Source organism: Procambarus clarkii, chromosome 41 (assembly GCF_040958095.1).
Source record: "Procambarus clarkii isolate CNS0578487 chromosome 41, FALCON_Pclarkii_2.0, whole genome shotgun sequence".
NCBI lineage: Eukaryota > Metazoa > Arthropoda > Malacostraca > Decapoda > Cambaridae > Procambarus > Procambarus clarkii.
Window position 1 is genome coordinate 5,146,986 of NC_091190.1, and position 14,511 is coordinate 5,161,496.

At 41.8% G+C, this 14,511-nt stretch overlaps 1 protein-coding gene across 1 annotated transcript in view; it reads right to left on the minus strand.

Moving 5' to 3' along the window:
* Positions 1-344: 344 nt before the first annotated feature.
* LOC123750444 (carboxylic ester hydrolase-like) overlaps positions 345-14,511 on the minus strand; it is a 252,174-nt gene continuing 238,007 nt past the window's right edge. Inside the window, exons 10-11 of the mRNA XM_069339084.1 lie at positions 661-874; positions 345-481 (exon numbers count right to left, since the gene is read on the minus strand). Coding sequence (XP_069195185.1) covers positions 345-481; positions 661-874 — 351 coding nt within the window. The remainder of the gene's footprint in view (positions 482-660; positions 875-14,511) is intronic.

Here is a 14,511-nt window from a genome sequence, read left to right on the forward strand (position 1 = left end):
GATGCCATTTTGCACCTGAAGAGTTTCTAAAATTATGAGAATCTCTCTTATTACATGAAAATGGGATGTTTTCTCAACTAATTACGCTTACCGTCGACAAATACAATCCGGCCGCTTATGCACGGTGGTGGTAAGGGGATCAATTGCCTATAATTACGTCAATATTCATGATCAAACCCCAGCTTTGTACCAAAATAAAGCCATATCCGTCACGTATTTTGTTAAATATTCCAACATTTTACTTTTTGTTCAATTTTTATTGAAAACACGTCCTCTTTAATAACCACTCACACCAATATTGAAAATATTATTATTTACAAATATTCTATTCACGCAGGCTCATCTTACCCATCGGTAGCAAAGTTGGTCCAGAGAGTAAGGATTATGTCTCTCATAAAGAGGTCTGAGGGCCGCTGGAGGGGCGGCAGAATGGCTGGCTGAGAGTTGAACAAGTACTGCAGGTCGTCCCCGTGACCCACCCCTGCAAATCACATCTCCAGCATCATCATGAATAATAGGAAATACCACCAAGATATTTGGCATACAAAGAGTCAAAATATCCTTTGAACATGTCCACAAGCAAAACATTTAATTAGCATAATTCTGTTGTCAGGTTCTGGGGCCTGCGTGAAGTACTCCCAGCTCGACTGACTTATATACAGACGTGTGCTTCAGGCTGCACAAAATCAACAAGTAATACAAGCCTCAACTTACAATGATTCTTTAACGACACGTTATAGAGGTCAGTGAAGCTATATTGAGCTCTGTGTTGCAGCTGGTACTTGAAGAGCGAGTGACCGAGTGGGAGTCCCGCGGCTGTGTGCAGCTCTGAGGTCTCCTCGTGAGGCACGCTGAAGAAGCGGTCAGACAACAGCTGCAACACATACACAATTTTTAAGATGACATTTCCTAAATGGAACATTTTAAAGTTTGTGAATAATTATTACCAATATTTATGGAAGGAAATTTTCGTATGAATGGTCCTCTGGTAATAAAATCTTGTAGATACAGGGATTGCTTAATTTTTAAGTTAGACAGATTAAAATGTGATTAAGGAATGAATGGTGGTGTTGGTGAGTCTCGTATTGCATCCGAGGAACCTCGCGACCTCGTCTGTCCTGCAAAGCTGGAACACAAATTTCAATACATCAAGTTTGTATTTGGGATGTGCGGAATACATCTGTACTTAGACTGTAGTTTGGTGTAATAATTAGAAGAGACCATTCTGGTAGGGAGATGTATCATATAGTGTGTGCTTGCCGCCGGACCTTGTAACGTCGCAAATGTTGCAGGTAACATTGCAACATTCCTTGTGACATTGCAATGGTGCATGCAACAATGCAGTGTTTGCAACATTGAAAATCAACATGTTAGAACATGCATAAGAGTTAAGATGGGAAGTGTATAAGGAGGTCGCTGAGCACAGATAACGAGACGAGAACATTTGTGTTTTGTTTTTCCCATCGATGAATGATCGTTTTACGAAACATTCCATTGTACAAGTATTTCAGACACAGTCAGTAAGGAGGAGGAGGAGTTGGATAGTGAAATGTACTTTGGTACGTCAGTTGCAATAATGTGATGAAATTATGTTTTTGCAGAGAGTGGAGTTGTGTTGCATGAGTTGTGTTGCATGAGTTGTGTTGCATGAGTTGTGATGCATGAGTTGTGTTGCATGTGTTGTGTTGCATGTGTTGTGTTGCATGTGTTGTGTTGCAAGAGTTGTGATGCATGAGTTGTGTTGCATGAATTGTGTTGCATGTGTTGTGTTACATGTGTTGTGTTGCATGTGTTGTGTTGCAAGAGTTGTGATGCATGAGTTGTGGTGCATGAGTTGTGTTGCATGAGTTGTGTTGCATGAGTTGTGATGCATGAGTTGTGTTGCATGTGTTGTGTTGCATGTGTTGTGTTGCATGTGTTGTGTTGCATGTGTTGTGTTGCAAGAGTTGTGATGCATGAGTTGTGTTACATGTGTTGTGTTGCAAGAGTTGTGATGCATGAGTTGTGTTGCATGTGTTGTGTTGCATGTGTTGTGTTGCATGTGTTGTGTTGCATGTGTTGTGTTGCATGTGTTGTGTTGCATGTGTTGTGTTGCAAGAGTTGTGTTGCATGTGTTGTGATGCATGAGTTGTGTTGCAAGAGTTGTGTTGTGATACATGAGTTGTGTTGCAAGAGTTGTGTTGCATGAGTTGTGTTGCATGTGTTGTGTTGCATGAGTTGTGTTGCAAGAGTTGTGATGCATGAGTTGTGTTGCATGAGTTGTGTTGCAAGAGTTGTGATGCATGAGTTGTGTTGCATGAGTTGTGTTGCATGAGTTGTGTTGCATGTGTTGTGTTGCATGAGTTGTGTTGCAAGAGTTGTGATGCATGAGTTGTGTTGCATGAGTTGTGTTGCAAGAGTTGTGATGCATGAGTTGTGTTGCATGAGTTGTGTTGCAAGAGTTGTGATGCATGAGTTGTGATGCATGAGTTGTGTTGCATGAGTTGTGTTGCATGTGTTGTGTTGCATGTGTTGTGTTGCAAGAGTTGTGATGCATGAGTTATGTTACATGTGTTGTGTTGCAAGAGTTGTGATGCATGAGTTGTGTTGCATGTGTTGTGTTGCATGTGTTGTGTTGCATGTGTTGTGTTGCAAGAGTTGTGATGCATGAGTTGTGTTACATGTGTTGTGTTGCAAGAGTTGTGATGCATGAGTTGTGTTGCATGTGTTGTGTTGCAAGAGTTGTGATGCATGAGTTGTGTTGCATGAGTTGTGTTGCAAGAGTTGTGTTGCATGTGTTGTGATGCATGAGTTGTGTTGCAAGAGTTGTGTTGCATGTGTTGTGATGCATGAGATGTGTTGCATGTGTTGTGTTGCAAGAGTTGTGATGCATAAGTTGTGTTGCATGTGTTGTGTTGCATGAGTTGTGTTGCAAGAGTTGTGTTGCATGTGTTGTGATGCATGAGTTGTGTTGCAAGAGTTGTGATGCATGAGTTGTGTTGCAAGAGTTGTGTTGCATGAGTTGTGTTGCAAGAATTGTGTTGCAAGAGTTGTGTTGCATGAGTTGTGTTGCAAGAATTGTGTTGCAAGAGTTGTGTTGCATGAGTTGTGTTGCAAGAATTGTACTCACCTAATTGTACTCACCTAATTGTGCTTGCGGGGGCTGAGCTTTGGCTCTTTGGTCACGCCTCTCAACTGTCAATCAACTAGTGTACAGATTCCTGAGCCTACTGGGCTCTATCATATCTACATATGAAACTGTGTATGGAGTCAACCTCCACCACATCACTTCCTAGTGCATTCCATTTATTAACTACTCTGACACTGAAAAAATTCTTTCTAACGTCTCTGTGGCTCATCTGGGTACTAAGTTTCCACCTGTGTCCCCTTGTTCGTGTCCCACCCGTGCTGAAGAGTTTGTCTCTGTCCACCCTGTCAATTTCCCTGAGAATTTTGTAGGTGGTTATCATGTCTCCCCTTACTCTTCTGTCTTCCAGTGTCGTAAGGTGCATATCCCGCAGCCTTTCCTCGTAACTCATGCCACTTAGTTCTGGGACTAGTCTAGTGGCATACCTCTGAACTTTTTCCAGCTTCGTCTTGTGCTTGACTAGGTACGGGCTCCATGCTGGAACCGCATACTACAGGATTGGTCTTACATATGTGGTGTACAAGATTCTAAACGATTCCTTACACAGGTTCCTGAAGGCTGTTCTGATGTTAGCCAGCCTCGCATATGCCGCAGACGTAATTCTCTTTATGTGGACTTCAGGAGACAGGTTTGGTGTGATATTAATTCCTAGATCTTTCTCTCTTTCCGTTTCGTTAAGTACTTCATCTCGTATTCTATATCTTGTGTCTGGCCTCCTGTTTCCACCGTCTTGTTTCATTACTTTGCATTTACTAGAGTTAAACTTTAGCAGCCATTTGTTGGACCATTCATTCAGTCTGTCTAGATCGTCCTGTAGCCTCTTACTTTCATCCTCTGTTTCAATCCTCCTCATAATTTTTGCATCATCAGCAAACATTGAGAGAAACGATTCTATACCCTACCTTGAGGTGTTTCCGGGGCTTAGCGTCCCCGCGGCCCGGTCGTCGACCAGGCCTCCTGGTTGCTGGACTGATCAACCAGGCTGTTGGACGCGGCTGCTCGCAGCCTGAGGTATGAGTCACAGCCTGGTTGATCAGGTATCCTTTGGAGGTGCTTATCCAGTTCTCTCTTGAACACTGTGAGGGGATTGCCAGTTATGCCCCTTATGTGTGGCGGAAGCGTGTTGAACAGTCTTGGGCCTCTGATGTTGATAGAGTTCTCTCTCAGAGTACCTGTTGCACCTTTGCTTTTCGACGGGGGTATTCTGCACATCCTGCCATGTCTTCTGGTCTCATGTGATGTTATTTCTGTGTGCAGGTTTGGGACCAGCCCCTCTAATATTTTCCACGTGTAAATTATTATGTATCTCTCCCGCCTGCGCTCCAGGGAGTACAGATTTAGGCTCTTTAGTCGGTCCCAATAGTTTAGATGTTTTACTGAGTGGAATCTAGCAGTAAAGGATTTCTGCACGCTCTCAAGGTCAGCAATTTCTCCAGCTTTGGAGGGGGCTGTCACTGTGCAGCAGTACTCCACTCTAGAGAGCACAAGCGTTTTGAAAAGTATCATCATCAGTATAGCATCTTTAGTGTGAAAAGTTCTTGTTATCCATCCTGTCATTTTTCTTGCAGTTGTGACGGCTACTTTATTGTGTTCTTTATAGGTAAGGTCTTCCGACATGAGTACACCCAGATCCTTTACATTGCCTTTTCGTTCTATGTTATGATTTGCCTCAGTTTTGTACGTGGTTTCCGTTTTTATATTTTAATTTTTTCCATAGCGCATGAGCTGGAACTTATCTTCGTTGAACACCATTTTATTTTCTGTAGCCCATAGAAAGACCTGATCTACATCTGACTGGAGGTTTGCCGTGTCCTCTATGTTGCCTACTCTCATCAAGATCCTAGTGTCATCTGCAAAGGATGATACAGTGCTATAGGTTGTCTTCTTGTCTATGTCCGATATGAGGATGAGAAAAAGTACTGGAGCAAGCACAGTACCCTGGGGGACTGAGCTCTTCACGGTTGATGGGCTGGATTTTATTTTGTTGACTATTACACATTGGGTTCTGTTGGTTAGGAAATTGTAGATCCATCTGCCTATTTTTCCGGTAATTCCTTTTGAGCGCATTTTATGTGCAATAACACCATGGTCACATTTATCAAAAGCTTTTGCGAAATCTGTGTAAATTACATCAGCGTTTTGTTTGTCTTCCATAGTATCTAATGCCATATAATAGTGGTCCAGCAACTGCGACAGGCAAGAGCGCCCTGTTCTGAAACCATGTTGTCCGGGGTTATGGAGATGCTGTGATTCCATGTATTTTGTGATCTTACTTCTTAGCACTCTCTCAAAAAATTTTATGATGTGCGATGTTAGTGCTATCGGTCTGTAATTTTTTTCCTCTGCCTTATTTCCTCCTTTATGAAGTGGTGCTATCTCTGCTGTTTTTAGTATATCAGTATCTAGGCTTTGTCTCCACCGAATGTGGAGGGCCTACGATAGTGGCTTTTTTACAGTTCTTGATGAATATGGAGTTCCAAGAATCCGGGCCTGGTGCAGAGTGCATAGGCATACTGTTTATGGCTTCTTCAAAATCCAGTGGGGATAGGGTGACGTCTGATATAAGATTTGATGTTGGTATCATATCTATGAAAAATTCATTTCGGTTATCAATCTTTAGTGCGTTTAGTGGCTCGCTGAAAACAGAGTCGTACTGCTTCCTCAGTAGCTCGCTCATTTCTTTGTTGTCATCGGTGAAAGTTCCATCTCCCTTTCACACGGGCCCGATACTAGATGTGGTTTTTGATCTTGATTTTGCATAGGAGAAAAAATATTTCGGATTTCTCTCTATTTCACCGATGGCCTTTTGCTCTCTTTGCCTCTCCTGGGTTTTGTATGATTCTTGTAGCTTGAGTTCAATTGTTTCTATTTCTCTACCTAACCTTCTTCGCCGTTCTTGTGATAGGGTGTGACTCTCAAGTTGTTCCGCGATTCGTTTTCTGCGCCTATATAGGGAACGACGTTCCCGTTCCAATCTGCATCTCTTCCTCTTTTTTCTTAGGGGTATGCGGTTTGAACATATTTCTAGTGCTACTGAGCTTATTTTTTCCAGGCACTGGTTCAGGTTTGCATTTTCTAGCTGTTCTTTCCAGTTTATTTCTGTGAAGTCCTGGTTTATTTGCTCCCTGTTTATCTGTTTATTATTGAAGTTGAATTTTCTGAAATCTCCTATAAGAGATCATTTACATATATCAGAAAAAGTATTGGTCCAAGGACTTACCCCTGTGGGACTCCACTTGTGACGTCGCGCCAATCCGAGACCTCACCCCTCACAGTGACTCGTTGTCTTCTGTTACGTAGGAACTCCCTTATCCAACAAAGTACCTCCCCTTTCACTCCAGCCTGCATCTCCAGCTTTTTCACTAGCCTCTTGTGTGGTACTGTATTAAAGGCTTTTTGACAATCCAAAAATATGTAGTCTGCCCACCCCTCTCTTTCTTGCGTGATTTTTGTTGCTTGGTCGTAGGATTCAATTAGCCCTGTGAGACTGGATTTGCCATCTCTGAACCCATGTTGATGCTGTGTTACAAAGCTCCTTCGCTTCAGATGTTCCACTAACTTTCTTCGCACAATCTTCTCCATTAGCTTGCATGGTATGCAAGTTTGGGACACTGGCTTGTAGTTCAGTGCCTCCTGCCTATCCCCTTTCTTGTATATTGGAACTACATTAGCTGCCTTCCAAATTTCTGGCAGTTCCCCTTTTGCCAGTGATTTGTTATACACTATGGAGAATGGCAGGCACAGTTCTTCTGCTCCTTCCCTTAGTATCCAAGGGGAGATTCCATCTGGGCCTATAGTCTTTGTCACATCCAACTGTAGTAAAGATTTCTTTACTTCCCCACTGGTAATCTCAAACTCTTCTAGGGGTTCTTGGTTAACTATTCCATCTCTTATCTCTAGAATCTCTCCCTGCTCTAAGGTGAAGACCTCCTGGAATTTCTTATTCAGTTCCTCACACACTTCCTTGTCGTTTATAGTGAATCCTTCTGCCCCTATCCTTATATCCATAACTTGTTCCTTTACTGTTGTTTTACTCCTGATGTGGCTGTGCAGCAATTTAGGATGAGTATTTGCCTTGCTTGCGATGTCATTTTCGTATTGTTTTTCTGCCTCTCTTCTCATCCTGATATATTCATTCCTGGCACTCTGGTACCTTTCTATGCTCTCAAGTGTCCTATATTTTCTCCATGCCCTTTTACTTTGCTGCTTAGCTAGCCTACATCTCTGATTAAACCATGGGTTTCTCATCTTCGTTAAATTGGTTTCCTTTTGGACTGGGACAAACTTGTTTGATGCTTCCTTGCACTTGTGTGTGATGAAGTCCATCATGTCTTGGGCCGTCCTTTCCCTGAGCTCTGTTTCCCATGTTATATCTGTTAGGAATTTTCTTAACTCCTCATAGTTTCCCTTTCGGAATGCCAGTTTTTTGTTTTCAGTACCCCTCCTCGAGTTCAATAACCCTTCCTCAACCAGATACTCAAACGCCAGTACACTGTGGTCGCTCATTCCTACTGGGGCCTCATAGCCGATTTCTCTTATGTCCGAGTCGTTCAGAGTGAAGACTAGGTCGAGTCTCGCTGGTCCATCGTTTCCTCTCATCCTAGTGGGTTCCCTGACATGTTGGCTTAGAAAGTTTCTTGTTGCCACCTCCATTAATTTGGCTCTCCATGTATCCACTCCTCCATGCGGTTCCTTGTTCTCCCAGTCTATCTTTCCGTGATTGAAGTCTCCCAAGATGAGCAGATGGGATCTATTTCTACAGGCAGCAGAGGCTGCCTTTTCAATTATAGTGTTAACTGCCATGTTGTTGTTGTCATACTCTTGCCTTGGTCTTCTGTCATTTGGTGGAGGGTTTTATATATATATATATATATATATATATATATATATATATATATATATATATATATATATATATATATATATATATATATATATATATATATATATATATATATATATATATATATTTGAGTGAGGTGGGAAGGGTGATGTGGCATTACATTTGAGTGAGGTGGGAAGGGTGATGTGGCATTAACACAAGACAGAACACTAGGGGATATTAATAGGATATTAAAAGTATCAACACAAGACAGAACAGAAACAATGGGTATTGAATAGAAGTGTTTGTAGAAAGCCTATTGGTCCATATTTCTTGATGCTTCTATATTGGAGCGGAGTCTTGAGGTGGGTAGAATAAAGTTGTGCAATAATTGGCTGTTGATTGCTGGTGTTGACTTCTTGATGTGTAGTGCCTCGCAAACGTCAAGCCGTCCTGCTATCGCTGTATCTATCGATGATTTCTGTGTTGTTTACTAGGATTTCTCTGGCGATGGTTTGGTTATGGGAAGAGATTATATGTTCCTTAATGGAGCCCTGTTGTTTATGCATCGTTAAACGCCTAGAAAGAGATGTTGTTGTCTTGCCTATATACTGGGTTTTTTTGAGCTTACAGTCCCCAAGTGGGCATTTGAAGGCATAGACGACGTTAGTCTCTTTTAAAGTGTTCTGTTTTGTTCATGTCTTAGTCGACATGAACTTGAAACCGGCCATATACTGCAGGTATGTTGACGACATTTTTACACAGGTACCTGATGTCAGACATCTGCAGGAGCTGAAGGAGGCATTTGAGCAGAGTTCCGTGCTGCGTTTCACTTACGAGACGGAAAAGGATGGGAAGCTGCCTTTTCTAGATGTAACAGTCATGGAAAAGGGCGGAGGTTTCCACACTGCAGTCTACACAAAGGAAACAAACATAGGAATGTGCCTAAATGCCAACAGCGACTGCCCTGACAGGTACAAGAGGAGTGTTGTTAACGCATACGTCGACCGTGCTCTCAGCCACAGCTCAGAATGGAAGCAAGTCGACGAAGAACTCTGTAGGGTAAGGCAGGTCCTAGTCAATAACGGCTTCTCCAATGGTTTCATCGAAGACATCATAAGAAGGAAAGTGAAAAGCCATGCAACCTCCGAAGAGACAACTAACACAACACCTATACCCCCTATTAGACTATTTTACAGGAACTTCTTTTCCACAGCTCATAAAACAGAGGAAAGGGTCCTGAAAGATATTGTTAATAGAAACGTTATCCCTACAGACAAAAATCAGAGGATACAACTGACGATTTACTATAAAACCAGAAAAACGGCCAGCCTACTCATGAGAAACTCTCCAGACACAAAACAGAACGCTTTAAAAGAGACTAACGTCGTCTATGCCTTCAAATGCCCACTTGGGGACTGTAAGCTCCAAAAAACCCAGTATATAGGCAAGACAACAACATCTCTTTCTAGGCGTTTAACGATGCATAAACAACAGGGCTCCATTAAGGAACATATAATCTCTTCCCATAACCAAACCATCGCCAGAGAAATCCTAGTAAACAACACAGAAATCATCGATAGATACAGCGATAGCAGGCGGCTTGACGTTTGCGAGGCACTACACATCAAGAAGTCAACACCAGCAATCAACAGCCAATTATTGCACAACTTTATTCTACCCACCTCAAGACTCCGCTCCAATATAGAAGCATCAAGAAATATGGACCAATAGGCTTTCTACAAACACTTCTATTCAATACCCATTGTTTCTGTTCTGTCTTGTGTTGATACTTTTAATATCCTATTAATATCCCCTAGTGTTCTGTCTTATATATATATATATATATATATATATATATATATATATATATATATATATATATATATATATATATATATATATATATGTATATATATATATATATATATATATATATATATATATATATATATATATATATATATATATATATATATATATGTCGTACCTAGTAGCCAGAACGCACTTCTCGGCCTACTATGCAAGGCCCGATTTGCCTAATAAGCCAAGTTTTCCTGAATTAATATATTTTCTCTAATTTTTTTCTTATGAAATGATAAAGCTACCCATTTCATTATGTATGAGGTCAATTTTTTTTATTGGAGTTAAAATTAACGTAGATATATGACCGAACCTAACCAACCCTACCTAACCTAACCTAACCTATCTTTATAGGTTAGGTTAGGTTAAGTAGCTGAAAAAGTTAGGTTAGGTTAGGTTAGGTAGGTTAGGTAGTCGAAAAACAATTAATTCATGAAAACTTGGCTTATTAGGCAAATCGGGCCTTGAATAGTAGGCTGAGAAGTGCGTTCTGGCTACTAGGTACGACATATATATATATATATATATATATATATATATATGTCGTACCTAGTAGCCAGAACTCACTTCTCAGCCTACTATTCAAGGCCCGATTTGCCTAATAAGCCAAGTTTTCCTGAATTAATATATTTACTATAATTTTTTTCTTATGAAATGATAAAGCAACCCTTTTCTCTATGTATGAGGTCAATTTTTTTTTATTGGAGTTAAAATTAACGTAGATATATGACCGAACCTAACCAACCCTACCTAACCTAACCTAACCTATATTTATAGGTAAGGTTAGGTTAGGTAGCCAAAAAAGCTAGGTTAGGTTAGGTTAGGTAGGTTAGGTAGACGAAAAAACATTAATTCATGAAAACTTGGCTTATTAGGCAAATCGGGCCTTGAATAGTAGGCTGAGAAGTGCGTTCTGGCTATTAGGTACGACATATATATATATATATATATATATATATATATATATATATATATATATATATATTATATATATATATATATATATATATATATATATATATATATATATATATATATATATATATATATATATGTCGTACCTAGTAGCCAGAACGCACTTCTTGGCCTATTATGCAAGGCCCGATTTGCCTAATAAGCCAAGTTTTCCTGAATTAATATATTTTCTCTATTTTTTTTCTTATGAAATGATAAAGCTACCCATTTCATTATGTATGAGGTCAATTTTTTTTTATTGGAGTTAAAACTAATGAAGATATATGACCGAACCTAACCAACCTTACCTAACCTAACCTATCTTTATAGGTTAGGTTAGGTTAGGTAGCCGAAAAAGTTAGGTAAGGTTAGGTTAGGTAGGTTAGCTGGTTGAAAAACAATTAATTCATGAAAACTTGGCTTATTAGGCAAATCGGGCCTTGCATAGTAGGCAGAGAAGCACTGCACCACCGCCTTGAGCACCGCTCAAGGCGGTGGTGCAGAGGGTTAAGGCGTACCTGTTATGCCAGTTGCTGGAAGGCTTCTTTGCTGGCTAGGGTTCGAGTCTCCTGGTGGGAAAGTGTTCTAAAGTTGTATACTTAACTCTCGTGTTTAGGAGAGTTGTGCCTTAAGCAGAGACACTGTGTCTTCCCATATTAACAGGGACTTGATGAAATTAACGTCTAAATGACCCCTCACTTGCTCTGGTGCTCTTGGGAGGTGTTGATCTTTGGGGTATTTAAATACTCCGAAATTACCATCTCTTTTAAGGGTCTGAGTGGTGGTGCAGAGGGTTAAGGCGTACCTGTTTTGCCAGTTGCTGGAAGGCTTCTGTGCTGGCTAGGGTTCGAGTCTCCTGGTGGGAAAGTGTTCTAAAGTTGTATACTTAACTCTCGTGTTTAGGAGAGTTGTGCCTTAAGCAGAGACACTGTGTCTTCCCATATTAACAGGGACTTGATGAAATTAACGTCTAAATGACCCCTCACTTGCTCTGGTGCTCTTGGGAGGTGTTGATCTTTGGGGTATTTAAATACTCCGAAATTACCATCTCTTTTAAGGGTCTGAGCGGTGGTGCAGAGGGTTAAGGCGTACCTGTTATGCCAGTTGCTGGAAGGCTTCTGTGCTGGCTAGGGTTCGAGTCTCAGGGTGGGAAAGTGTTCTAAAGTTGTATACTTAACTCTCGTGTTTAGGAGAGTTGTGCCTTAAGCAGAGACACTGTGTCTTCCCATATTAACAGGGACTTGATGAAATTAACGTCTAAATGACCCCTCACTTGCTCTGGTGCTCTTGGGAGGTGTTGATCTTTGGGGTATTTAAATACTCCGAAATTACCATCTCTTTTAAGGGTCTGAGCGGTGGTGCAGAGGGTTAAGGCGTACCTGTTATGCCAGTTGCTGGAAGGCTTCTGTGCTGGCTAGGGTTCGAGTCCCTGGTGGGAAAGTGTTCTAAAGTTGTATACTTAACTCTCGTGTTTAGGAGAGTTGTGCCTTAAGCAGAGACACTGTGTCTTCCCATATTAACAGGGACTTGATGAAATTAACGTCTAAATGACCCCTCACTTGCTCTGGTGCTCTTGGGAGGTCTTGTTCTTTGGGGTATTTAAATACTCCGAAATTACCATTTCTTTTAAGGGTCTGAGCGGTGGTGCAGAGGGTTAAGGCGTACCTGTTATGCCAGTTGCTGGAAGGCTTCTGTGCTGGCTAGGGTTCGAGTCTCCTGGTGGGAAAGTGTTCTAAAGTTGTATACTTAACTCTCGTGTTTAGGAGAGTTGTGCCTTAAGCAGAGACACTGTGTCTTCCCATATTAACAGGGACTTGATGAAATTAACGTCTAAATGACCCCTCACTTGCTCTGGTGCTCTTGGGAGGTGTTGATCTTTGGGGTATTTAAATACTCCGAAATTACCATCTCTTTTAAGGGTCTGAGCGGTGGTGCAGAGGGTTAAGGCGTACCTGTTTTGCCAGTTGCTGGAAGGCTTCTGTGCTGGCTAGGGTTCGAGTCTCCTGGTGGGAAAGTGTTCTAAAGTTGTATACTTAACTCTCGTGTTTAGGAGAGTTGTGCCTTAAGCAGAGACACTGTGTCTTCCCATATTAACAGGGACTTGATGAAATTAACGTCTAAATGACCCCTCACTTGCTCTGGTGCTCTTGGGAGGTGTTGATCTTTGGGGTATTTAAATACTCCGAAATTACCATCTCTTTTAAGGGTCTGAGCGGTGGTGCAGAGGGTTAAGGCGTACCTGTTTTGCCAGTTGCTGGAAGGCTTCTGTGCTGGCTAGGGTTCGAGTCTCCTGGTGGGAAAGTGTTCTAAAGTTGTATACGTAACTCTCGTGTTTAGGAGAGTTGTGCCTTAAGCAGAGACACTGTGTCTTCCCATATTAACAGGGACTTGATGAAATTAACGTCTAAATGACCCCTCACTTGCTCTGGTGCTCTTGGGAGGTGTTGATCTTTGGGGTATTTAAATACTCCGAAATTACCATCTCTTTTAAGGGTCTGAGCGGTGGTGCAGAGGGTTAAGGCGTACCTGTGATGCCAGTTGCTGGAAGGCTTCTGTGCTGGCTAGGGTTCGAGTCTCCTGGTGGGAAAGTGTTCTAAAGTTGTATACTTAACTCTCGTGTTTAGGAGAGTTGTGCCTTAAGCAGAGACACTGTGTCTTCCCATATTAACAGGGACTTGATAAAATTAACGTCTAAATGACCCCTCACGTGCTCTGGTGCTCTTGGGAGGTGTTGATCTTTGGGGTATTTAAATACTCCGAAATTACCATCTCTTTTAAGGGTCTGAGCGGTGGTGCAGAGGGTTAAGGCGTACCTGTTATGCCAGTTGCTGGAAGGCTTCTGTGCTGGCTAGGGTTCGAGTCTCCTGGTGGGAAAGTGTTCTAAAGTTGTATACTTAACTCTCGTGTTTAGGAGAGTTGTGCCTTAAGCAGAGACACTGTGTCTTCCCATATTAACAGGGACTTGATGAAATTAACGTCTAAATGACCCCTCACTTGCTCTGGTGCTCTTGGGAGGTGTTGATCTTTGGGGTATTTAAATACTCCGAAATTACCATCTCTTTTAAGGGTCTGAGCGGTGGTGCAGAGGGTTAAGGCGTACCTGTTATGCCAGTTGCTGGAAGGCTTCTGTGCTGGCTAGGGTTCGAGTCTCCTGGTGGGAAAGTGTTCTAAAGTTGTATACTTAACTCTCGTGTTTAGGAGAGTTGTGCCTTAAGCAGAGACACTGTGTCTTCCCATATTAACAGGGACTTGATGAAATTAACGTCTAAATGACCCCTCACTTGCTCTGGTGCTCTTGGGAGGTGTTGATCTTTGGGGTATTTAAATACTCCGAAATTACCATCTCTTTTAAGGGTCTGAGCGGTGGTGCAGAGGGTTAAGGCGTACCTGTTATGCCAGTTGCTGGAAGGCTTCTGTGCTGGCTAGAGTTCGAGTCTCCTGGTGGGAAAGTGTTCTAAAGTTGTATACTTAACTCTCGTGTTTAGGAGAGTTGTGCCTTAAGCAGAGACACTGTGTCTTCCCATATTAACAGGGACTTGATGAAATTAACGTCTAAATGACCCCTCACTTGCTCTGGTGCTCTTGGGAGGTGTTGATCTTTGGGGTATTTAAATACTCCGAAATTACCATCTCTTTTAAGGGTCTGAGCGGTGGTGCAGAGGGTTAAGGCGTACCTGTTATGCCAGTTGCTGGAAGGCTTCTGTGCTGGCTAGGGTTCGAGTCTCCTGGTGGGAAAGTGTTCTAA